The sequence below is a fragment of the Drosophila willistoni genome, chromosome 3R, assembly GCF_018902025.1.
Source record: "Drosophila willistoni isolate 14030-0811.24 chromosome 3R, UCI_dwil_1.1, whole genome shotgun sequence".
In the NCBI taxonomy this organism is placed as follows: domain Eukaryota; kingdom Metazoa; phylum Arthropoda; class Insecta; order Diptera; family Drosophilidae; genus Drosophila; species Drosophila willistoni.
In genome coordinates this window covers 7354455-7381484 of record NC_061086.1, presented here as the reverse complement: position 1 = coordinate 7381484, position 27030 = coordinate 7354455, and the positions used below count along the sequence as shown (strand labels likewise).

At 34.1% G+C, this 27030-nt stretch overlaps 2 protein-coding genes across 11 annotated transcripts; one reads left to right on the top strand and one right to left on the bottom strand.

The window, feature by feature from the left end:
- Positions 1-4368: 4368 nt before the first annotated feature.
- On the bottom strand, positions 4369-15563 carry LOC6650561. Of its 10 annotated transcripts, none has more exons than XM_002073124.4 (8): positions 15514-15563; positions 14282-14433; positions 13341-13550; positions 11813-11882; positions 11483-11592; positions 7796-8167; positions 6090-6320; positions 4369-5126 (listed from the first exon to the last, which is right to left on the bottom strand). In XM_002073124.4, exons 2-8 carry the CDS (start codon positions 14370-14372, stop codon positions 5107-5109), a joined length of 1104 nt encoding a protein of 367 aa, XP_002073160.2. In that variant the 5' UTR covers positions 14373-14433; positions 15514-15563; the 3' UTR covers positions 4369-5106. The 10 variants fall into 10 exon arrangements, with proteins under 10 accessions (XP_002073160.2, XP_015032422.1, XP_023036481.1 ...); XM_015176936.3 differs by having other exon boundaries at positions 7964-8167; XM_023180713.2 differs by having other exon boundaries at positions 7964-8167; positions 11813-11876; positions 15514-15551.
- On the top strand, positions 9710-27009 carry LOC6650560 (soluble guanylate cyclase 88E). The gene is made up of 11 exons (XM_023180709.2): positions 9710-9755; positions 22869-23087; positions 23161-23648; positions 23714-23837; positions 23897-24029; positions 24088-24314; positions 24384-24488; positions 24559-24856; positions 24918-25965; positions 26036-26554; positions 26611-27009. Exons 2-11 carry the CDS (start codon positions 22920-22922, stop codon positions 26801-26803), a joined length of 3303 nt encoding a protein of 1100 aa, XP_023036477.1. The 5' UTR covers positions 9710-9755; positions 22869-22919; the 3' UTR covers positions 26804-27009.
- The last annotated feature ends 21 nt before the right edge of the window (positions 27010-27030 follow it).

The window sequence follows — 27030 nt, the reverse complement described above, 5'->3', positions numbered from 1 at the left end:
TGCCATTAATTGCCGAAATGGGGCCAATTTATTATTCAATTATTCATTTAGATAGCACAACATTTTAAAAGGATGCTCACCTGATTAGTTAATATAAATCAAAATTAAAACCAAAAAAGCGGTTATAAACTTTTTTTTAAGACTTGAAAGTAAGTACTTTATATAAAAAATTCGAAATACTAGAAAGAGCCATCACTGTAATCAACATACAAAATTTAGCATAATTAGTTCCACAATTTATATGAAAGTATCTAAACAATTATTATGATATTTAAATATTGCCAGTAGTTAATTTTTGACATGTATAAGCTTAGGATTTACAACAAGTTTTATAAGTTTTTAAAAGTTTATGCTTTTTTATATATATTTTTAAATTTAAAATTTCATTAAGTGTAGTTGGTTATTATTTTCAAATTTACCGAACCGCAAGAATTTTGCAATGAATAAATGCAAATTTCGAGTTTTATGTTTGTAATGCTTTCTCTTAAGTAAAAGTAATTTTAATATTGGACAGGCTTAGCCACAAACTACACAAAGCCTGCTCATCTTCATTAAAGCTTTATGTGAGATATTTTCGAAAATACTTAGACAAACACACCCACACCCACACACACACACACTTTCTTTGCTCTCGTTCATAATTCATATGCAAAAAGGGAAAGCCGCCAGCTCTCGGCCTGTTCCCAGAATCCAAGAAGGGAGCCCCCTCTCTAGCCCTCTGCTAGCCAATCACTTTCGCTTCCATGAGCATATTTTGCGGTGTGCCGAGAGATGTAGCGGTTTGAGGTTCAATCTACAGTTTTTGACAAACTTTTGAAGAGTACAGAAATTCGAATATAAATTATCAACAACTGCTTGTCATGAATTCTTAAAGATGATTTTATGAGTAAGTATAGAGCTTAATTGTTCATTTTCGATCAACACAACATTAATTAGCTTTAAACTGAAACTAGAAACTTGTTACTTTAACCAACTTTAGTTAACAAATAGAGTTGATAATACAGTAAGTCAGAATGCTGGATGGTTTTCAAACTACTTAGCCCGCAGTTTCCACTTTTACTTTGCTTATTTACTTATTTTTACTTACGCTTTAGTCCCAACCACAGATAAACAGGCAAAGAGACATGCAGACAGACTAAAAACACACACAAAATGGACGCAGGTGCTAGATAGGATAATGACAAAGTTGTTTTTCAGCTTTCTCTTTATCCTGAGGGCGCCACTAAGTCAGCTACTTATGACATGCTATGGCTAGAGAGTAGACGAAGGGGAAATTTTATTTTTGTTTTTCTTTTATGGTTGGCAAGTTTTGGCTGTAAGGGCAGCTGTTGCAGCTACAAAATGGTGTGCCGCAAGTTGCACGTGGCTTATTCGTCATTTAATGTTATGTGATACAAATCATTTTAAAAACTTTAAAAGAATCTAAACAATAAGTAAAAGATTTGAAAACTTCTTTCTTCTTTGCACTAACTAACTAACTAAAGCTGTTCGACATCCCCTTCGATCTATCATCTTTTTATTAGTATTGGCTTTAGTTCAACTTCGTCTTCAAGTTTCCCATTTCCCTTGCGGTAATACTCACCACTTTTCCGCCTTCACTAATGGCCCTGGCATTACAATAGAATGGTATACAAAAACGCCCTCTCATTTAACTTTAATTTAACCTTCAATAAAGTAAGTTCAACCCCCAATACGAAATACATCGAAAGGAAAGCTACAACAAAAGCAACAGCAATAATAATAATAATAACAATAATTAAAGCTGCATCATCCTTAAGGCGTCAAATAAATAGAAATTTCATTACAGACAGTTCAAAAACCTTTTAGAGAGCCTCGCTTCGGGGGACGCGGTTTGTCTAACGTTGGTCTATACTAAAGAAACCCGACAATAGCTCGCAATCAATAGAAACATTTCATTCTCTTCTTCTCATTTATAGCGGAAAGAGTAAAATGTTAGTTTATTTTACTTGATTTTTAGTTGTCTAAATGATTTGATGATTTGGCTTTTAATGGTCCCAGCCATTAAAAGGGCAGTCAGCGAAGCCATTAAAAGGGCAGTCAGCGAAGCAAACAATTTTCAAACATATCACTTAATTTTATTTGTTTTGTTATTCAAATTGTATTTTGGTGACTATATCCTGACGAAATGTTACAATTAAACCCTTTTAAAGCCGGAAACACAATAGGAAAGACAATGGCAACAAGATGCCAAGCCATGTCAAGTGGGTACAAAAACTCAAACCCAGACCAATTAGTATAGGCCGAAAACCACAGGCCAACTGTCAATTATGGTGGGTTTTTGGGTGACTGTTGACTGACTCTTAAGCACGTGCATTTGATGGCAACAGAAAAGAAACTTTTTTTCTTTGGGTAAGATATAAATCTTCAAGGGAATGCCTTCAGCAACAGGCGCTGGACAACCGCAAAACATCAAAACTGGGCAAAAAGAAATAAGAAAAACCAAAAAACAAAAAAAAAACACGAAAAAAACAAAAGATAAATAGAAAAAGTAAAAGTGAAAAACATTTTGACAGGCAGCAGAGCAGTTATGTAAGGTCTACTTAAATTTCAAAGATGTCAAATGGCGTAACTTTTGAATTGCCCTTTTATACCCTAACAAAAAGTCTACTTATTTGCGTTGTTTTGATAAAAAAAATTTAAAAAATCGAGACAAATTTTCAAAATAAAAGTAAGAGCCAAGAAAATATAATAAAATATCAAAAATTACAATCTATTTGCCTTTTAATTTTTAAAGGAACTTAAACTTAGACCAAGTCTAAGTCTACAATTAACTTAGCCTATAAAATATATATTAAAATCAAATTTAACATAAAAAAACATTTTAAATAATAGTCTAGAAAACATTTGGATATTATGAGCTCAATAAAAGTAAATTTTTAAATAGTTTCGAAAGAATATAAAAATTTCGTAAATATTCTGGAAATGCTGAATATATTTTGTTTGCTTTTATAAGTCAATTACATTTGACAGGGAGGGACTTGGTCTGAGTGCTAATCAGGGTCAAGCATCCTGTGAATACACACACATACGCGCATCTCAAAAACAAAGGCCATAGAAGACGTGGGTGGGAGGAGGAAGGCATACATTGAAGAGAAAGCTTTTGCATGAGTGCGCACAAAAGCGTGCTACAATTTTTGTTCTTCCGTTTTTTTCCAACTTTCTAATGAATTTGTATATTGGTGTGTATGCATATGTATATGTGTATGTGTATGTATGTGTTTGGGTTTGCGGATGAAAAACATTTTGTCATGGAAATTAATATAATTTTTAATTAAATGCTGTATAGGCGAGTTCAAAGTCTGCACGTGACTTGGCTTACATTTTGCCATTTATTTGGAAAACAAACACACACGAATACACACTGAACATACTCACATACTCGAGGGACAAACACTTAAAAACCAATTGAAATGCTCTCAAATAGAAATCTCTAAAAAACATTTCAGCGCACCCAAAAAAAAACGATAGGAAAGTGAAAAATATAATACCCCATTGACATTGCAGTGACCTTTAGTAACAAAAAAAAATCGAAATCAATAATTAAATAGAAACAGCAAACAAAAAAAATAAAGATGATGAAGAAAAAGAAGTCATCGCAACCATAAAGAAACGAAAATTAAGTCGATTGGAGTGTAATAGAGAAAGCTACCAAGACATGGAGAGAAAGAGAATGAGAACAAATAGAGGCCAAACATTGAGGAACGAGAGTGTGCATACTCCAAGGACTTGTCAAATGGCTGCAGAATCAACACAAGAAACTGGCCCAACTCTGGCATAGACAAATGGCCATAGCTCTGAACAAAATCGAAAAGAACAAAAAAAAAAATATGAACGAACATGAAAAAGTGCGAAACAATTGCGTGTTAAACGCCAAAAAAACGTCAAACAACAAATACAAAATTGAGCAATGAGGCAGTAAATGAAAAGATAAATGGCATGCCTGATAAATGGGCAAGGGGACAGGACATACACAGTGGCAAATGTTGAAAAATAACGAGTGGCAAGACTTTGAAGAGGTGGCCTCGATTTATTCATGATACTTTCTATAAGGTCAATAGAACAGACACTTTCGTATGTCGCATGAAATATTCTGGAATTCACTTAGCAAATTGTTTGTTATTAATGCAATACTAAAGGATAACTCTTAAGGATTTCATTTAGAAACAGAAATACAGATCGTAAGAGGTTATTAACTTAAAGCTCTGCACCAATATGTAATGATTTTTAGTGTCTCCAGCAAAAATTATATACAATAATCAAACAGATGTGATCAAAATAGATAAAACTTTTTAAAAAACGTCTATTAATTATACGTTTTTTTATGATTCCTTAATAATTTGAAAGATGTTTTGGTTTTTAGAAGTTTTTTTATTTACTTTTTTTACTGAATTTTGTTTGTTGTGGTTGTTTTTAGTTTGAAAATATTTGAGCTGCTTTTTGGTGTGTTGCATATTTAAATATTTTCATTTCAAATTTTCAAATTTCACATTACTACAAATACAGATTGTTAAAAAGTAATCATAATATAGATATATATATATTATATAGCAGCTAAAATATACAAAAAAGGAACAATTCTATATGATGATGGCAGGCATCGCAGATGTTCATTTTGAACGAGGCCAAGATCATAAAAGATTTTGTTGTTTTCATACTATATGCACATAGTAAGATAAATGTAAATCGATTTCATTTTTTTTTTTTATGTTTTTGTTTGTTCACATATTTAATTGCACTTAAAGATTAGAAAAGATGTAAAATAAAAATGTTTTCTATGCGGGTTTTTTTGCGGGAAATGGCGCACTTGATATGGCAATAGATGTTGAGTACAGTCTCCCGGAAAAGATGTTGGTCCGAGAAATGTTTTGCAGTTTTGAAAAAATTCAAACGTCTTGTTGAGGATATAGAGATGAGACTACATTAACTAACTAGTTAGTTTCCAGTTCTTCAAGAGGTGAAAGTCGTTCATTTTTTTGGGGGCCCCTGTTTTTTTTTTTGTTGTTTTTTTATTTTATTTTGTTTTTTGATGCATTCGTTGTTGGTATTCTTGTTTTCTGATGTTGTTTAGTTCGTTTTTTCGTTCGTTTACAAAATTGAGCGGTGAGCTGTGAATATAGAATATTAAATAGTCAGTTTAAAGGGAATTTCAATATTATTTGTAAAACATGTATAACTTAAAGGGCGTGCATTATTTTTGGTATATTCTAATACTACTGAGTTATATACAAATTTGGAATAAATAATGTTGGTTTATGTTAACTACAGGTTTGCAGGTATCTACGTGTATAATCAGAATAGATAAAGATGCGGCTATTCAATGAACGACATTTTTATGCTGTCAAGGACTCATTCTTTAATCGTTATTTAATATCCACACCTTAAATAAGAAGGGAAAACTACAGGATACTCTAAATTGTTTAGGCACTACCAAGTCATTTGGGCAGTTTGCCTGGAATTTGGGCATTTATGTGTTTTTGTTTTGATTTTTTTCCACATGCTTTGATTCAGTTTTGTTTTTTATTCTTACCAATTTGTTTCTTTTTTTACTTTTTTCTTTTGTTTTTTTTTTTTTGTTTTCGTTACATGTAATTTATGTATAATTAAGTACAACAAAATTACAGAAGTCGCTTGTTATTAGAGCTAACGATATATTTTTGTTTTTGTTTGAGAGATGATATTGATCTATATATTTTGGTTTTGGTTTTTTAGAAAAAATCCTCTGCCTCAGCTGTTTTAAGGGGCAATTGAAAATAAATGTAAATAAAACAAAAAAATTATGGTTAAATAAAGAAATTAGAAATCAAAATTGTTGCATGAGAGAAGATATGATGAAAAGATAGAAAGAAAATTTCGAAAAAGCGAAATATTTGAGTTTCTCTCATGCTTTCAAATCATATTTACAAAATTCTGTACATTTGGCTAGAGTCTTACCAATAAATTTTTGATATATATCTAATGCGAAAACTTTTATAGTCAATTTTGAATTTTTGGTAAGACTTTTCTTTTGGAGCGCTTACTTTGAAATATATTTTGAATCAATCATTTTGATTGGACATTTGGGTACTTACGTGTCAGGGGTCTGGCTGGGTGCTTCGACCACAAGTAACGATTCTTCACCGGCGACAAGTACGAATCACGTGCAACGGGGCTCGAGGCACGGGGCACCGAGGTGGCACGGAACGGCACCAAATCATCCACATCCCACCAGAAGGGATCACGAACAATCGATGAGATCGGCAAGTTGGGGCTTGGGCTCAACAGATCACGGAAACGGTTGCGTGGATGGAAGATTGGAAGTCCTAATGGTAGAGTTTCCCCCAATCACAATTGGGAGTAGCATAGTTTTAAGTGTGTAGTCCATCAAGAGGTTTTTTTTTGTTGTTTTTTGGAGTATTGTGAGTGCATCAGTAGGTTGTTTGGTTGGTTTCATTCAAAATTTAGTTTGTTTTTTTGTTTAGGTGGTTTGGGGGTGTATACAATTAATTTGATTGTTGTTGTTGTAGTTGTGGTTGTTGTTGTTGTTGTAGCAATGTATACAAGAAGAGCAGAAAGAAATATATTTTTTTGCTGTTTTTTTGTTTTGTTTAAACTAAAACAAGAATAAATCAAATAAAAAAAAAAGAACAACGCTTTAACAATATTTCTTTTTGGATATTTTCCATGCGTATGTGAGATTTTCGTAGTGGAAAAAATATACCAAAAGGATAAGGATAAGGGAAAAGGTTTAGGCTATAGAAGAGAAAATAGATAGGTGGTAGATAGATAGTCTAAATAAATGACAGAAGAAAGAAGGGAATAGAAATGATAATGCAGGACAGGCGGTACATGAAGCAGATTGTATAAGCACATTTTAATGGTAAATTAAAATGGGGGTCTGGGTGTCACATGTTAAAAATAAATGGCTCAAAAATAAAGAAAAAACTGTGTAACAGTTTTTACAAGTGCATTTTTTTTAAACATTTGGAAAGTTAATCATTTTGTAAAACATTTTCACCATTCTTTCGTCATTTTTTTAACAGTAACAAAATGTTTAAGTCTTTTTAAACTCATTCTAATATTTAGTCTTTAAACTGAAGAACTTTGGAACTATTCTTAAGCTGTAATAGTTTCATATTACTCTACTTTTAAATTGAGAATGACGAAAAAGCAAACATTTTCAAGTTATATAGACATTTTCCTTCAATTTGGAGGACAATCTTATTAAAAAAAATGATTGCGTTTATTAAAGTTTGAGTTAAACTTAACTTTCATTTATATTCATTTACTCCTAAGCCATTTGTTTTAACCCTGACTTAAGGCACGGCGCTTACTTTTGGATGCAACTGTACTGAGATCTTTTGTCTTTCCAAATTTTTCACTACACTCTTTCTTGTTTTGCGCTGATGCTGCTGGCAAAATTTATGCTCAAAATACTATAACCAATTGCTTTTGTTTTTGTTTTTTGTTTGGTTTACGTGTAAGCCAAAGAGTAGAAATAATTTTGACAAATTATCTAAGACACAAACGGATGTGAGTGAGAGACTGTTGATGGCTGGAAGACGTGAATTCAACGCATTGCGAAAAATATGGCAGTAATTTTTCAACACGTTTGCTGTCATCTTCATCATAATCATAATCATCATCATCATCATCTCTCCCTCACGATTTGTGTCAACAAAATAACCACAACAACAATACGGATAAAATGTTCGTCTCTTCTTGTATGTAAAAACACATACACACACTTAGAAGACGGGTGGAGGAGATAAAATATGTGAAATTTTTGGACTTTTACCCTCAGCATCGTAGGCGACTTCAGTGGGGCGTGGTCCCCAGCGACCGGCTTTGACAGGAGTGGGACTTGGCGAGCCGGCACGCTCAAAAATGCTTGGCCTAACAGCAGCTGCTGCTGCTGCCGGTGCTGCTGCTGCTGCCTCAGCCTCAATGATCGCGGGCAACTTACTTTCAAAGAGTTCATCCAATGGTTCCAGAGAGCTGGCACGGAAACTTGGCCGTGTGAATGGGGCCAAGCTGGTGGCACGATCAAAGACCGATGGTCCACGTGGCACACTGCCATCGCGATTCCAGTACACTGGTGGTGGCACATAGGGTTCGCTGCCAGCGCGGGTAGAGCGGCTGGGACGGACGGGAGAAGGCGAACGGCGGGCTGTAAAATGAAAATAAAAATGCAATCACATCAGGCTAAAAAGCTAAACCGGAGCAGAAGTCAGAATGTCCTGTAAAAACAAATATTCCACCTTTAAAACTTCAGTCATTCTTTGTCTAAGAACTGTATTTCTCAATAAATTACTTGAGTAATAATATTTTCCTTTGTCTTTGTGGTAACATTTTTACACATTCGACATTTTCAATGTGTGTACCTCGTGATGTACCTGCCATTCCATTTTAGAAACAGGTACAAAAATACAACCGACATGCGTCAGTGGCAAAAATGTCTTTCATCTATTTTTCAAGGCAACAACTGTCGTCATTTTTATACCCTTGCAGAGGGTATTATAAAATTGGTCAGATGTTTGTAACGCACAGAAGGAGACGTTTCCGACCCCATAAAGTATATATATTCTTGATCAGCATGAGAAGCTAAGTCGATATAGCCATGTCCGTCTGTCAGTCTGTCCGTCTGTCCGTCGGTGCGTACGCGTTTTACTCAGCCATCTTAAGAGCTATCGGGATGAAATTTTTTTTGGGAGCTTTTTTTTACCCGGGTGAGATAAAGTATGAAAATCTTTGGGATCGGACTACTATATCATATAGCTCTAGAAGAAACATTTTCATAAAAAATGGAGTATCGCTATGAAATTTACATATGTGATAATATTGGATATAAAACCCCAGATTCCAAAATTTGAATGTGATCGGATAAATATAACACAAGTTACAGTCAATATAATAATAATCCCAGCTCTGCCGGCAGCGCTGCTTGCTGTCTACTACGTCTTTCGTCATCAACAGAGTACATACATACATGCATACACACACAGACGCAACGCTACATAAACTGTATGTGTATGCGTACGTTGCTTTGCTTTCGGAATAAGGGAAGAAGAAGAACAAATTGTAAAATAGAGAGTAAAATTGTTTTGTTTGTATATTGATGAATTGAGTTGCAGAAAACAAATTTTGAACATGTAAAATTATTATTACCAAGGAATGCAAGGGTATATAAACTTCGGCATAGCCGATGTTAGCTTCTTTGATATTTGTTTTTTTTTTTGTCATTTTATTTCGCTTCATTTCGTGCAGCAACCTTTTGTACATGTTTATTCATCAAATCAAGTATATTTCCCCTTATCTTCCGGCTCTTTCGTGTCTTTTGCATTATGCAAAAACATCAATGTCAGACAAAAAAAAAACGTGACAGAAAACTAGCCTTTTAAATCCAACATTGACAGCATTTTTAAAAGGCCCTTCCAAATGGAATGCTTTCATTTTGAGTTGCAAAAGTTTTCTATGCATTAACTGTAAATAAATCTAAGTCTTTATAAGCATCTGAATTTTCTTCATACAGTTTAAACCTAGAAAAACTTTAATAAGCAAGGTATGAATCTTATATTGACTTTGATCTGTCAGCACAGTAGAAGATTATTCAAATAATCAAAACTTATTCCGTTTGCTTCACTACTTTTATACATTCCTTTAGCTCTGATGAGAAAACTTTTTAAAATTTGTGCAATTTTCTTTTCTTACAGGCAGCTAAGGAGGCAAATACTGACTATACTGAAGTTTTACATTAGGTGAGTCGTAAGTACTTACCTTATCATAAATGAAAAGGAAAAAGGTAACCAACCAACGTTGTTTAACCAACAAATTCTCAACTAAACACAAAACAAAATTACAATAAACTGTGGGCACGAAAACCAAAACACATTATGGCAAAGGATACAATTGATTCAGTATGTTTTTTGTTTTCAAAGTATCTCCATTTGGAGAGAGAGACAGAGAGAGAGAGAACATTTAACATTTACTATAAATGGACAAAATTCGTTAAATATTTCATTTTGTTAAGTGAATTTTTTTTCGTTTGGCAGTTTATTTACAGGCACCGCACAGTGTAATGTGAATTTACCATGTTTTTTTTTAAATTTTTGTTTTGTTTTAGTAGTGAGAACGACAAGAAGGACTAAGGACAAGGACTAAAAACATTAATGAATGAAACAAATGGGTTAAATAGAAGAAAACAAAGATGATAGACAGACAGAGCAGTTTCGCTTCTAAAGAAAAAAGTAAAAACCAAAACACAATTTTCTTTTCAGTTTTTTTTTTTTAATTTTTTTTTTAAATTTATTATTTTTAATAGTTTTTGAAATTATTTACTAAGGGAGAGAAAAACGTGAGAGGTGATGGTTGGTCTTCGGTTTATCAGCTATGAGACAGACAGCAACGTGTTCTATAATACAGCTTCTAGACGGGGTTAGAGAGTTAAGCGAAGAGCATTAGAGAAAGATCAGTTTTGGGTTATACCCTTGTAGATGATGTTAAATGTGAATGTATTTACAATTTGAATATGGGAGACATTTGAGATCGGACAATTCTCAGGCTTTGCAGAAGTTCTTTTCGCAGGGGTATAGAAAATTCGGCATGCCGAAGTTTTTCTTTCAACAAGATCTTTCTATGTTCTTCTACTTCTTGGATAGTTTTTTGCGGAGCAGGGTCTTACGGGAAAAGACCGAGGGCGGGTGGGGGTTGATGAGGCAGATATTGTTTTTAAAATTAATTTTTGTTGATTGTTGTTTTATTAATATGATATCATTGAGTCATATGTCTAAGAATTAATAATTAAAATTAGATTTTTTGGTTTTTGTTGGTTTTTATAAATGTTTTGTTGTTGGTATTTTATTACTTTCGATTTGTTGTTGTTGTTGTTGTAGTTAAGAATTAAATCAAGCATTATCATAAGATATAAGCTATACAGATATATATATATAATACATATATATCATACAATGAAACATTTAACGAAATCTCTTGTGGTTTTTGTTCTATTTTTACAAATTACTTTTAACAATTAAAAAATTTATAATTCTCTGACTTGTGTTGTTGTTGCTTTTTTTTTGGGTTTATACAATTTACTACTATTTAAGCTAAAGCCAAAAACCATTTAGTATTTCTCTTTTGTAAACGCTCAGCGCTTCAAGCTCTAATAGCTGCAAATAGCATAGATTTAAAAAAAAAAATTGTAATAGAATCAAAATTTTTACGTTTTTTTTGTGAATTTGAAAAAATGTATTCGTTGAGTATTTTGTTGTTGTTTTATTCGTGTTTTTGGTGTTCATTTAGCTATTTTTTTCAGATGTTGTTTTTGTTTTTCGTGCTTACATTTTGTAATTTTGAATTCAAATTTGGTTCGTTGTTGCTGTTGTTTTGCTGGTGTTGTTTGCTGATGTTGGTTGTTGTTGTTGGTGTTTTCTTTTTTTTTTTTTTGGTTTTTTTTGAGTTTAGAAAATGTCTTTGATATCCTTACCCTTGTTGAGTTGTGCCAGCAACTTGTCCTCTGGCTCGTATTCCAAAGGCACCAAGGAGTTTGGTGTGAGTGGCTTGTCTCTCAAGTAGAGACCATAGCGAGATGGGTATCTATAAAAAAGATGAATGAAATAAATTAGATATAATAGAAAGCTCAAACAAGCAATTAAACAAACAAAAATTACTAAGAAATACATGAGAAATAACAAGTTACGAAAATGGAAAGGAGAGACATGACGCATGAGTTGTGCTTTAAAGCTAAAGTAACTCTAGTCTCAACCTCGTCTAGTCAATTAATACTAGTTATCGTTATCCCTAATTCAATACCAACCTGCGCTCAATTTCTTGCATGCGCTTCAAATGATCATTCCAGGCCTTCTCTGCATCGTAGTTAGCTGGAACTGTTTGTGTGCAAGTGGAAGAAATAGTATAAATATTTATTAGAAAAATATGATTTGTATATGAAAATGTTAAGAAAAGTAAACAAAGCAAGCAATAAAGTTTGAAATTGAAATGCTTACGGAAAGATACGTTTAGACTGGGGCTCACATGTCGTATGCGTGATTGCAAGTTTTATATAACATACGCATAGATATATATATATATGTAAAATCCCCGCAATAAGCAAAGTTAAGCAATAGTAGTATTTGTTTAAATATTTATTTGGTTTTTTTTTGGCATTTTAGCAGAGCAGCAGGGGGAAAAAAGAAAAGTTTCAAAACAAAATTAACAAATTGATAAAAAGAAAAGTTTTAGTTTATTATGCGACGATCTCTATGTTTCTATGAAATCCAAATGAAAGGTGAGGTGGGTGGTGAGGTGTGGAAAGTTTAAGGGGAGAAGAGGGGGTAAAAAACAATACCTGATGGCAAACATACACATATACATATGTATTTATGGTAGAGATAAATGAAAAGAAAATCATTATACATTTTCACACCACAAAGCGATTGTTTATTTCATACACATTTTATAAAGAAAGTAAGCAAAATTTGTTGATTCTATAAATCATTTTTGAACTAAACTCTAAATAAAAACAAAAATATGGCCTAGAGAGAGACAGAGAAATCTGAAATTCAGCGCAACAAGAAGTATGAAATACATATAACTATATAGACATATATATTATATATATATTGTATTTTTTTTTTTGACGACATACATTTTTATGTATATTCTGCAACAATTTTATGAAAGAAAGAAAGAGAAAAAAATTGGTTAGTTTCCAAAACAAAACAGAAACCAAAAGAATTGTTGAGGGGAACGGAAGAGAGCTTTGTTTCTTGACTGAGGGGGTTTTCCTGCTCATCAGTGGGTGGGTGTGGGTGTGTTTGTCTGTGTCTGTGTGGGTGTGTGTATGAGGGCCTCAGTTATTTGATCCCACAGCACGCACAATCTTATGTACCTTGCTTTCTATATGTATATATCCATACAAATTGTATATATGTATATCTGAACCTTATATATCAGAAATACGTGTGTGTGTGTTGTAGGATTTTGTCTAGAAACTTTTGCCAAAACATTTCGTATCCGAGAAATCTTTGAACAAGAATTATGCATTGACGTAATACCTATTATATATTAAGAATTTTGCGCTGGCATTTTTATTTTTAAAATTATGAAATCATAGCAGAAGCAGCACCAACGCAACAACAAAAAATGAAAATAGTGTGGCGAAAAAAAAAATTGTTCGAATGAAATAAAATTCAAGGTGCTTGGCATAAGATTTTTTTTTTGGAAATGGCATGACTATGAATCGATTGATGATCGATTGAAGGTGTTAGAGGCGGCAGGGCTCGAAATTGTATAAAATTCAATTTTTGTTTGTGTTAATTCGCTTCTGGTTAAATCGAACTTACTTGTTCTGCTGTAATGATGATCATAGATGGCACGTGGCGAGTAACCGTAGGTGTCACGGCTCACTGGCAAGTATCTGTAGCCAGATGATTGCACACGCTCATTGGCCGTCGAGGGTTCATCATAGATGCTCCTGTAGGTGGGCGAATCCAGGTAGGAGCTGTATGGGCGGCTGGCTTTTGGTGCCTCATGGGCGCGAATATCCTCGGAACCTGTTGTTTAAATTATAATTGACAAAATCAATTTAGTATATCGTATATATATATATATTTGGGCTTGCATAGTTATTTATATGGTAAATTCCTCCAATTTTGCTCATAGTTATGTGGGCTATTTTACTATTTGGCTCAATGCCAAATACAAAATAAAAGTATATACACAATATTTTTTCAATTTTTGCTTTGTTTCTCAGGCATGATTACATAGTTGAAATTTTTTCCTATACACATGCATATGCCTTTGTGTATTCTATATCTTTATGGTGTAGAAAAGTCAAGAAAGAAAGCTTTTTTCAAATTGTCTATCAGATTATGAAGCTTTTTTCTTGTTGTTCCTATTGTTGGTTTAAAATGACACCTGCCAAAAAGAGGTAATGTATAGAGGAATAGAGAAGATCTTAAGATAAATATATAGTCGCATATATATATATATATCTGTATATGTATGTATGCCTAGGCTATTTGTGTATTAAACAAAAGTTTTTCTCATTTCAGTTTCTTATGTATATAAGCAGAATTTGTGTGAAAATTATATTGAATTAACCAATCTTTTAAAGACTATCAAATTGTGCGTTAGTCTTAATCAAATACTAATGAGTGTAGTTTGGTTTTATAAAATTAAATACAATTTAATTGAAACATCTAATGTTCCCCTCTATTTGAACAATTTCTATCTATTTGAGATAATTTTTAAAGTAGTATTGTTATTTGATTTTTAAACTTACCCTTCAGGGATCTGATGTAGGATTGCCAGAATTTGGCCTTCTTGCTGGGGCTCTCATTGCGCCCAATCATTTCCAAATGGCTCTTGAACATTTTGATCGATTTGTTTTTCTGTGTCTATCAAAGCACAAGAAATATTCGTTGAACTCGTTCGCTGTAACAAATACAAAACGATAAAAAAAAAGATTCGAAAACTGATTTATTTTGCTCAATTTGCTGTCAAAGTCACTTAATAATGCGGCACATGCAGAGAACACACTGGGAGCTCTTGTCTCCAATGGAGAAACACTTGACTTCTCTCACTCTAATGCTACGTTCTCTCGGATTTTCTTTCGTTTTTCGCCATATCATCTCTAACCAATTTTCATTCTTTGGCCAAGTCGTTCAGTTTCGAAAATAAACAGACTGTGTGTGTGCCACTTTTTTGAGAGCAGTGCAAAGTTTATACAAGAATACAACAAATTTGTTATATACGTATATATCTACATATATATAATTATATATAACAACAAGATCAATCACTAAAAATAAACTTGAATATTCTCTTCAAAAAATAATCATCATCCGCCGGGTATACGCATATTTTTATATTTCTTCTTCATCTTTTTTCACACTTTGAATTCGATTTCTTGGCTATATATGAAACTAGCAAAATTCTATATTTTGTCTGAAATCTATGCGGATCTCCCTATTAATATATGTGTGTGTGTATGTATCTGGTATATCTCTCTGAGCGTGTGAGTACTTGTGTGTCTGTGTGTGAGTGGTGCAGCTAAATTTGCTTTATTTTTAAATGTCCTTGAGTTGAATTTTCATTTTGCTGCTGAACAGATCGAGCATCTCGAGGGGCTTGTGCCAAACTTCACTTCACAAAATTTGATTTGATTTGCTTCGATTTGCTTTGATTTGCTTTGGTTTGAATCGATTTGCCATTTACTTTTCATCAACATATTGCACTTTGATATCAAATGTCAATTTGTTCTTATATAATCATCATGATCGTTGAAAAAATTTCATTCATAGTTTTGTTATATTTCATAAAAGGTTTTGAAATTTTTTAATACAAATGTGTCACCAAAAATATTTTATCGAAATATATATCCAGTAATTGTTTATAGCACTTGTTTGATTCACTTAAATTGATTTACTTATGAATTATTATATTAATTATATATTTTTTTTTTCTCTTTTCTTTTTTTTTCTTTTCAATATTATTTATTATTTATCGGCTTACAATTTAATTTACTCCTAAAAAATAGCGATCTATCCTCAACGAAGAATTTTTTCAAACTGCAAACCAAATGAAAATTTGGCTCACCAATTTTCCTCGTTTCACAATTTTGCCATTTCGTTCCACACACACACATACACTCACAAGAAAAGCAAAGATGAAAAGCTCGGCATTCCTTTACGGCGTAGGTAGATCTATCTCTGTGAATATAGACATATATCTGTAAAAGCTCTTTATGAGATCAGTTATACGTAAGCTCTATGTTTTGGTCAGGCAGCTCTGATGATAATTCTATCGCCCACTCATTGTTGTGCCTTTGAAATGGAATGGAAATGCTGATGATGCGATTTTTCCACATTTCTCCCCATTTACCCATACCCCCATTCTCCTGATACTTTTGTTTAATTGACTGTCCGTTTTTATTAACGCTTTTAAATGAAACAAATGCATCAATAAGTTGTTCGAGGAAGTGCGTCAATGAACCCTTCCCGAATTGCTTTTGACTTTTGCCTCAAATTGCATATTCTTGTTTATACTTTCTAGATAATTGAAAACCATTTTTACTAAATAAACAAAATGCTAAACTAAAAAGTCTATACGAAATTCCACAAAAGTTTATAAACATTAAATTTTGGAATTTGCTGTCTACATGTCGATATAATTCTAAGGTCTAAAGTAAAAATGAATTTAAGTCGTTTCTCAAAGCCAAGTCGTCATCTTAAAGGGCATATTCTATTACCAATTTAGTGGAATATAAGCTAAGTTGAAGGGCGTTGAAACTATATTTAAATTGTAATTATCTCCAAGGCGTTCCAAAATTTATACAGATATTGTTTAGTGATGGGTACAGTTTGTTTATTTTCTATTGATTTCCTATGCACACGTGTTGAACATATTGTTTATTTAAATTACATCAGTTTTGTTTTGATTTCTTTGAACAAATATTTCGAGGTTAATGCAAATTGTGGCATTATGGCTTTGTTTATATGTCTTATGTAAAGCAAGAGATTTCCTTTTTCGTTTTTCTCGTTTGCCCTTAAATAAACTATAAACAATTGCAGTCAGGCGGCAATTTCGACTTTCAACTTGAACTTGACTTTGATGATGAAAAGGCAAAAGGAAAGATTTGCACACAATTGGCAAATACCTGGCAAAAGGTATCCAACTAATTTCTTGAATTTGCCAAATCAATGGACTTAAATTTAGTTGTAAACTTTTACTTTCTGGCACGCTTTTTGGCTCTGTTCTACAATATTTGTTTTTGTATTAATTGAGAGTAGTTCAATTACTTTGATGTTCTAATTGAAGGACAAACAAATTTTGTTGGCAACAAACAATTTGACTTTAAAAAGAAATTCACCCTCATTCCTTTGCAGTTCATTTCAAGAATCACGAGAGATCTTCAAATTGGGAATAAATATAGCTATAATTCTTTTCATATTTTTGGCCTCTTGAGAAATGAGGTCAATAATTAAGCTAATTATTTTGCCTCGTTTTTGCCCACTTTCTCTCGCTCTATCTCTCTCTCTCTTTCTGTCTCTCTTCTGTAATTTATATGTAGATGTCAGTGAGGAATTTGCATATAAGCCATGTGCAACAGAATATAGCGTGAAAATTAATTATAAATTAGGTTTAGGTAAATTATAGTTTTTGTTACACTGTCAAAGTCATAGGGTAATAAATTACTGACAGCTAAGCAGCATTTACAATACCTCAATTATCTTTTTAATTGTATAATTCCAATTATAAATCCATGAGTGTCTCAAGAAATGACTCGAAGCTAAGAAAAAAACAAATATGTAGGACTGTTGGTCAGTGCAAGCAGAGCAATGTCAATGCGGCGTATGAGCAATTTATCTCAAAAACGACACGATACCAAAGAAATTTATGTATATAGAACATTGAGTCATAGTTGAATGGCAAAAACAAATTACACATAGCCCTGATTATGGTCATTATGTTTTCTCAACAAATTGAAAACAAGGAAAATAATGCAAAAACAACCTGATAAAAACCGAATTTTATATGCTCTTCAAAGCCTTATCCATACTTGTATAATATGGCAAACTAGGCTAATGGAAATGGAATTGCAATACCTGAACTCAATTAGATTAAGTATAAAAGTGACTGCAAACGGATCCTTCAGTTATTTCAAAATATGGAAATTTTTGGATGGATTGTTTACTCCTAGGAAATATTTTGTTGTCCTTGCCTAGTACATAAAAAGATCTCTTAATCCAGGCACCAACAGCTATTGTTCCTATGCTTGATAAATTGATAGATAATTTATATGGATTTTTGAATTAGCAATGACAAAACATGGCCACTAATATCCTATGCCCAATTTTTTCAGTGCAAGTGAAAGAATAATAAATAGAGCTAAATCGTTTTTAATGCCACAAAAACTGAAAAGCTCTCGATGCTTTATAATATGTATATATAAACATATATATTTATTCAACTACACATATGTCTGCCTAACACTAATGCATAGTTTCAGCCAGCGCCTAATCTATACATATACATATACATATATATATATACATATATAAATATATTTAACCTTAACATATAGCAGCCACCTTCGACGAGCAAAAAATTTTTAAATACATTTTCTCTAAATATAAAAATAAATATATGTAGATACACATATATGTTTGTATGGATGTTTGTCTATATACGATACGGTGGTCATGCTCTACACTGATCTCTCCCGATCATGTACATGTATGCCCATATGTCTATCTGTATGTGTTTTGTGTACATATATCTCATATAGCCAGGCTAGGGTCTGTGGATGTGAATTTCTCTTATTGGCTTCATTCTACCCACGCAAATGAACTTGAAAAATTAATTGTTTTCGCTTCACAATTACACACACAAGAAAAAAAAAACATGTACATACATCGATCCAGTTATGTATAAGAAATCGTATGTATATATGAAGAAAAGTATATATCTACCCGTTCATTGCCAGTTTTGTAGTAGGTGTTGGCTTCCATAATTTATTTGGCTTTGCGCATATTTTTTTTCTTCGTTTTGTTTATAAATTCATTGAAAATTAATGCCAAGAAAAAATGTATCTCAATGTCTGGAAAATATTCATACAACAAAATGATATATAGGGCAAGAAAATTACTTTTAACAATATATCTTAACTCTCTCAAGGGCATTCAGGTCAAGCTAGGAAATGGAAAAGGAAAACAAAAAACAGAATCCATCTTTGTATGCAATTTGTCTAGACCTTGAATATGAACAAATATGAGCATTTAGTTAATATTCTTGTTCATTTTAATGATGATTGATGATAATAGCCAAAAAAAAACAGAAGACAGAATCGCAAAATAATATTAAAATGCCAAAACGACCAAAATCAAATGATAATAATAAGAACATTATTGCTGACAGTTGGATATAGCTGTATATATATAAAAAGATTCAAAATAAAAGAAACATTTCTGATTTCTGTCTGACAGAACCAAGGAAACTACATTATAAAACTGGGATAACTTTAGCTAATGTCCATTAGCTAAAGTTTCAATTTTTTTGAACTCGTTATATACTGTACTCAATTCCCCCTTGAATACACTCACTCAATAACCATTGGGTTTAAGTGTTTGCCCTTGAGTTAATATAGTACATTTTGATTAGCTGATTAGCTTTGTGCTTGGTGGAGTAAATGAGATTCGCTTTAAATGAACCAGGAAACCCAACCAAAAAAAAAGACACTTGTTAAAGTTATTTTTTTTGAATAACTGAGATATTTCTGTTCTTTTGTGATGATATCGGTTCGTGTTTACCCCTTAGGCAATTTAGCCATGAACTCTGCTTCATCGGAAACATCTGCCTGACGTCATATACATACATACATACATACATAGATACATACATACATATACAAGAAATCGTACATCCTGTTTATTATACAATATTTTAGCGGACTTTTTCAAAGTATTCAAGATGTTTATATGTACATTTATGTATGTATGTATGTGTGTACCTCCCCGCCTGCTACTTTTCCAACATCCTCCAACAAATACGAGTATGTGCATTCCATTCATGAATAAAAGCCGCCAACGCTGCCGCGTAATTTGGCCAAAAGGAAAAAGAAATACTTATATGAATATGGATGGGAATGTGGGTGGGGATATCTGTGTGTGACTTTGTGTGTGTGTGTGTGTGTGTGTGTGTGTGTGTGTAATAAATATAAGTAGAATATAAAAAGGCCAAAATACACTTTGTGGAGACAATGTTTTGATGTGTTTGGCACAAGTGTTGCTGCCTGCTCAATGCCACCACCGAAAAATCATGATGGGAGGTCGAAACTGAAAGTTTTTTTTTCTTCATGTCTTTTGGCCAAGTTAATTCTCTCTGCCCCAGGGGCGCTCATTTAGTTTTTGTTATATTTTTCTGACACTTTATTTTCCATTTTCTTTTTTGTTGCTTTAAATTTTCTTGTCGTATCTCTTCTGTATGTGTCTTGTACTTGTTTCAACGTTTTTTTTTCCTTCTGTCTTGTCTGTTTCTTTTATAGTTCACACATCATTGTGTTTTATAAATATTTTTGAGCCATGAGAAAAACAGCCGAATAGAAAGATTTATATTGTGTGTGCTACTAAATACGTAGGTACATTGAAAAACAAAAAAAAAAACCGAAACAACATTAGCGAAAGCAGGAAAAAACAAACATCAAATGGGCAGAAAAAAAAATAACAAGAAACAGCTAAAAAGCGAAACGAAAGAGAAAATATCGTATCATTAAATTGACGTCAGGAGAGGATATAGCATTTTGTTTACAATCAAATGTCATAAGTTAATTAAATTTATAAAAATAAATAAGTCCAACATTAATTATAAATAAAAATGTATATAGATTCAAAAAATTTAATAATAAATTTTAAATAAATTTTTCCCCAGACATTTAATTATCTGAAATACATACTTAGTCCAAGATTTTTCTCGTGAATTAAAGATTGAAGATCATTTGCTATATTTCGACAACAGGATCAAAAAATAGGCAAATACTTATCTATTTAATTTTTACTCTTAAACGAAAAGTAAATGAAAAAAACTTAAGGCAAAGTAAAAAAAGGTTTACCCTTCCTTAGTCAACACATTTAAAGCAAAAACCCTTGATTTGTTTAAATAAATTGCTTTATATACAAATAAAAGTTATTTATTTTTGGTTTTGTTCATTTCACGTTTGCTCATTTTTCTTGTGATTTGCTAAAGTAAAATTTATGAGTATTAAATTTTTATGACAAAACAAATGGCAATAAAGAATAAATAAAACGTGGCAAAGTGAGAGAAATGGATTCTAAATTCCTTTTAGACTTTGAGACTTACCGCAGACACACACACAACCACAGAGATATGTACAGCAATTTGTGGCATGGTTTGTTATTTAGAATTCTGATTTTATTCCCAAGTCTGAATCAGAGAACTGCATTCGAGTGCATAACTCAATTTATGTTCCAGCAAATTGACACGAACATATGCGTATTGCATAAAGGAGTTACTTACAGGAATAACATATGTTTTGGCCCTTTCTATTCATTGAGTTGCTGCTGCTACGTGCTGGGACTGAGATTGTGGCTAAAACTGAGACACTGACTGAGACAAGGACGGTGACGTTGTCTAAGGTATTTCTCAGTTTCTCACTCTTTGAATGCAATTTATATCCCTTGGCAGGTGTCTTTGAATGCAATTTAATTAGCCCAGATTCCATTTCTACTGCCATTCAGCAAGGCTATACAAAATAAGTAGCAATTGTTCACGTTATCCTTGTAAACGCAAAAAAAAAAATAAATAAATTGACTCAAGACAAAATTAAAACCAAACGAGTCGAAAGTGTAGAAAGCAATCAACAAACCCTTTTCGATTCCTTCTATCCAGCATGGGGATAATGAACTTAAAGTTATTGAGAGGAGTCCTTTTCCTGCAATGCCAATTTAAATTATCTAATGCACTTCTCGGTATTTCGAATCGGGAATGTGGTCAAAGCTGAGAGGCAGGCAATGACGATGCAATTTTCCATCTAATTCAAGTTCTTTATGACTTTGTTAAGGACATTCAATTGAGATGAGTTAGCCTTCTGGACTATTTTGAAACAAGACTAGGCCTAGGCAACCGCGCAACAGGGCAAATGCCCGATAGGCCCTCAAGGTAGGAGGGACCTTATTTGGAAGATACGTTTAAAATAAACGATATACTTGGTTAACGATCATACTTGATATAAAACCTAAAAACGTGTACCTTTCATTTTCCACGAACAGGGGGCCCTTCAAATTGTATGCCCGGTGGGCCCTTAGGGTCCCAGTCCGGGCCTAAACATGACTAATAGTGAGAAAGCTAATTCCCACTCGAGAAGTTAAAGAATTACCAGTAACAAGACGGCCAAAAAAGAATTTCATCTAATACTGCGATTATAATCAATTAAAGAACAAATTTTTGGGCCAATAGGGACGGAGTTTGTACCTGGTGGCTCCAAAGTGCTGTTGTCCTTGAAAGAGTGAGAGAGATAGTGAGATGCAACATGCAAAACAGAATTCTAAAATATTTTTGTTACTTGGTGCATGGTATACCAAAGTAAATTAGACGACTTATGTACTCACTTCACTTAACTAAAATCATTTTATATGCTTTAAAAGGACACTCTGAGAAAGACAAACAAGTGAAAAGAAAAAAGTTGTACCTACTTTTGCTTATTCCGCCTAAAATAATTTCACTTCAACTAACTAATTAGTTTTCCTAATGGTGTAGTTACACCTGACAACTTTTTTGTATAGTTTTTTTAAATGGCAGACACACGTGTGGTTATATTTCAACAACCACATAAATGCATTTGAATTTTTCTTGACTATATGTATCTGAAATGAAGCGAAAGAGGTGATGAAATATATATTTATGGTGACATCAATACACACCTAAGAAACTGAACAAACTAAAGATGCTGACCTAAAACTGAAATCAATAAATATTCAATTTTTTACGATACAGTTAATAAGGAAAACTTAAGCCGAAAGGTAATGAGATTGCAATAGGACGGAATCTTTACGAACTTATAATGTGTAGTTTGTTTTTTGGTGGACGGGGAATATGTAATAAAAAAAAATACAAAAAAAAGCAATAAAATAATGTGAATCTCAGGGCTAAAATAAACATATTTCACAAAGAAATAAAACTAATGTATGTCAAGGTTAAGTATTAAAGTGCTTAAGAATTGAAATAGGATATATTTATGTATGTATGAACAACTGTGTGCCAAAATATTTATATACATACATATATAGAGGGAAATTGGGCAATTTATCGAAATAGATTTGATGAATTAATTAGTTTTTCAACTTAATTAACAGGTCATCAATGTCATCAATTAAGTGAAACACTTCGATTTCCATTCCATCAACATGTACGGCCTGCTCTTGGAGAATCTCTCCGAGTACATTAAGTCAGTGTATGGTGAGGAGAAATGGGAGGATATACGGCGACAAGCCGGCATTGATTCACCCTCGTTTAGTGTGCATCAAGTGTATCCAGAGAATCTATTGCAAAAATTGGCTAAAAAGGCTCAGCAGGTGGGTGACAACGAAATTAATTAAACATACATATATTTATTTCAAATCTATTTCAATGATGTTTTTTGATTAGGTTTTGGGCGTATCGGAGCGAGATTTTATGGATCAAATGGGCGTTTATTTTGTTGGTTTTGTGGGTCAATATGGTTATGATCGTGTGCTATCGGTATTAGGACGTCATATGCGTGATTTCCTCAATGGCTTGGATAATCTGCATGAGTATTTGAAATTCTCGTATCCTCGAATGCGAGCGCCCAGCTTTATCTGTGAGAACGAGACCAAACAGGGATTGACATTGCATTATCGTTCCAAGCGGCGAGGCTTTGTCTACTACACAATGGGGCAGATACGTGAAGTGGCACGTTACTTTTATCACAAGGAGATGCATATTGAATTGGTGCGAGAGGAAATTCTCTTTGATACGGTGCATGTGACATTTCAATTGACATTCGATAATCGAGCGTTCACCTTGGCCTCGCTGGCCATGACCCGAGAGGAAAAACACTTACCCATAAGTGCTCATGTTCTATTCGAAATATTTCCCTTCTGTATTGTATTTGGGTGAGTTTTAATCAACTAATAATACCAATTCGATTATATATAGATACATTTTAATACATTTTTAGAGCTGATATGGTGGTGCGTAGTATCGGTAACTCTCTTATGGTTATTTTACCTGAACTTTTGGGCAAGAAAATTACAGCCTGGTTCGATTTGGTGCGACCTCTCATTGCCTTTAAGTTCCAAACTGTAAGTATTCGTTTGGATTCTTACGCAATTCTTTTATAACTTTCATTGAACTTATTAAGATACTCAATCGCACGAATAATATATTTGAACTGGTCACTGTGGATCCAGTTTCGGAACGATTAGATGCACAAAATGAGGATTTGCTATTGCATGACGATGGCAGTGAACCGGAGAAGTCCCTTCGACTCAAAGGTAATTGAATATCACTTGATTTTCTTTCCAAATCAAATTAATTTGTTGTGATCTTTAGGTCAAATGGTGTACATGGAAAACTGGCGGATGATAATGTTTCTGGGCACTCCTGTGATGCCTGATCTTACTTCATTGATTACTACGGGTCTTTATATCAACGATCTGTCTATGCATGACTTTAGTAGAGATCTTATGTTGGCGGGCACCCAACAATCTGTGGAACTTAAATTGGCCCTAGATCAGGAGCAACAAAAATCCAAAAAACTAGAAGAGTCCATGAGATTGGTAGGGACTTGACAACTAAATCCTTTAGAGAATCCTTTATCAAATATTATTAAATTTTTGCTAATATAGTTGGATGAGGAAATGCGTAGAACAGACGAGTTACTCTATCAGATGATACCAAAACAAGTGGCTGATCGTCTAAGACGAGGCGAGAATCCCATTGATACCTGTGAGGTAAGTTATATAATCTTTCAAATGGACTACTAATTGAAAGATATTTATTTGAAATCTTTTCTACCTGCAGATGTTTGATAGCGTTTCCATATTATTCTCCGATATTGTGACCTTTACGGAAATCTGTAGTCGTATTACGCCAATGGAAGTGGTTTCCATGCTAAATGCAATGTACTCAATATTTGATACCCTAACCGAACGTAATTCGGTTTACAAAGTGGAGACAATTGGCGATGCTTATATGGTTGTGGCCGGGGCACCCGATAAGGATGCCAATCATGCTGAAAGAGTCTGTGATATGGCATTGGATATGGTGGATGCCATAACCGATCTAAAAGATCCCTCAACGGGACAACATTTGAGAATACGTAAGAAGAACTCACATCTTAGTAGATGATCAGTCTCCTCATAAGATCTTTTATGTTTTAGGTGTGGGTGTTCATTCTGGTGCAGTTGTTGCTGGCATTGTGGGTCTGAAGATGCCTAGATATTGCCTTTTTGGCGACACTGTGAATACAGCCTCACGCATGGAATCGACCAGCATTGCCATGAAGGTGCACATATCGGAGTCCACAAAAGTGCTTATTGGTCCTGCCTATAAAATATTGGAACGTGGGGAGATCGATGTCAAGGGCAAGGGAACCATGGCCACCTATTGGCTGGAGGAACGTGAGAGTCGTTTGCCATTGCAATTAACAGCTGCTTTACAAGTTCATCCAATGTCTGCGGCAGCGGCAGCAGTTGCAGTGGCTCCCATGTCTCCACTTATGCCCAAGGCCATTGCACCTGCTCCGAAACCAATGACTCCGATTCCAGTGGTTCCACAAACTGAGATAGTACCACCTAGCACAACCCATATGTCGGGAGTGGTGCTAACAGCTAGTAATACCATAGCAGCTGCAGCAGCTCTGCATCACCATCACCCAGCCTCAGTAGCAGGAGGTGCTGCAGCAGGAACAGCAAGTGGTGTGGCTGCAGCAGCTGATGATCGCTCAAGTCGTATATACTCACCTGTAACCTTTAAGGATGTGGCCAGGCGAAGCATAGCAAATTCACCAGTACGAACTAGTGCCTCTGGCTATGCCTATACCGATCAGGAGAGAAGACGCGAATCTCGTTCGAATTCCACGGGTCATGTCTTTATGCGTTCCCCATCGGATATATTTGGATCTCTTATTTTGGATACTGAAGAGTTTCTTGAAGATTTACAAATTTCACGAGGCTCGTTGGCGAACAATAATAATCATCCGCCTGTGTGTGGTTTCAGTCCAACGCCACCTTTCCGCATAGGAAGTGCCCCGCCCAAGCCACGACCTAGTAATCCGGATAAATTTACACCCGAGGAATTGGCCGCCATGGATCAATTGACACCACCATCGACAGCACCAGCCAGAGAGTCGGCCTCCACCAGCAGTATGAATTTGAAGCCCTCTACATCGAATAGCTCACTGGATAAGGATAAGACAGCCAAGCTCAAGTAAGTTGACCCTATAAACATTCCACATATACATATATCCAAATGGTGTGACCTTTCTATCTTAATCTAGAAAAATCACCTTCTCCACCAGCACCACACTGGAGGCCACACCCACATGCACAGCTGGAGCTCTTGTATGTCCAATGGGTATCAAATCGCCACCGCCTTCGTCAAAATCGCAACCGATAGTAGTTAAGGCCAGCACAAGCAGCAACAGCACAGCCATGGCCAATCGTCCTGGCTCCAAGGATTCCGTTTCATCCATTTCCCTGCATTCACCACCACCACATCGTTCTCATTCGGCTCCATCTCGACCACATTCCATGTCAAAGGCAGCACGCAAGGCTTTTCTGGCCGCCAAGCAAACGAAAGCTATGGAAAAACTGGATAAAATGATTGAAGAGGTCCATGAAGTGGAATCTCAATCAGCAGCTAAGGCTGCCCAAATGCGTTTGGCTGTCTTTGGTCATGATGGCCTTGGCGTTGGAGCTGGTGGCGATTTGGCTGCCGGAGGCTGTCCCATTTTTTTGCCACCACCCCAAAGGCTAATGCCCAGTTCGATATCCGATACAAGTATTTGCAATCACGGGTGAGTAGCAAAACTTTTTAACTAGTTGCATTAATTGATTTTTCATTCATTTATAGGCACAGTCATGCTCCATCTACCAGCAGTTGCCATCATATGGATCCTAAATTGAGTCATAGTCACAGTTTTCAGCATGGACGAAATGCTGGTCCTGCCCCTGGAACCATTTCCCATCAATGTTGCAGTGGTTTTGGACATGGCAATGGCCGCCATTCACATCGTATGCACTCCAATGCTTGCCGCATACTATAAATGATCGGCTTTATCTATGTGTCTTTTGGCAATTGTTAGCAATTAGTTAGATGTTGATTCTCATTGAAGAGCAAGATAACCAAAATAAAAAACTGTACCTAAATGTACCTATTCATATACTTAACTATATATAAACCTATACATATTTGGTAGCTAGTCAAAAAAGGCTTTAATTCTTTCGATAAAAAAAGAAAATAGCGTCAATGTCCAAGGAGAAACTGTATAAA

Bases quoted from the DNA above. Each gene is read 5' to 3' on its own strand.
- LOC6650561 (XM_023180710.1), bottom strand. From the start codon at position 14,372: ATGTTCAAGAGCCATTTGGAAATGATTGGGCGCAATGAGAGCCCCAGC. The intron at 13,551-14,281 runs GTAAGTTTAAAA...TTTAAACAACAG, and splicing joins CTACATCAGATCCCTGAAGG to GTTCCGAGGATATTCGCGCC. The intron at 6,321-7,795 runs GTAAAAGTCCAA...CTCTACCATTAG, and splicing joins AGTCGCCTACGATGCTGAGG to GACTTCCAATCTTCCATCCA.
- LOC6650560 (XM_023180709.2), top strand. From the start codon at position 22,920: ATGTACGGCCTGCTCTTGGAGAATCTCTCCGAGTACATTAAGTCAGTG. The intron at 24,857-24,917 runs GTAAGAAGAACT...TTTATGTTTTAG, and splicing joins GGGACAACATTTGAGAATAC to GTGTGGGTGTTCATTCTGGT. The intron at 26,555-26,610 runs GTGAGTAGCAAA...ATTCATTTATAG, and splicing joins ACAAGTATTTGCAATCACGG to GCACAGTCATGCTCCATCTA.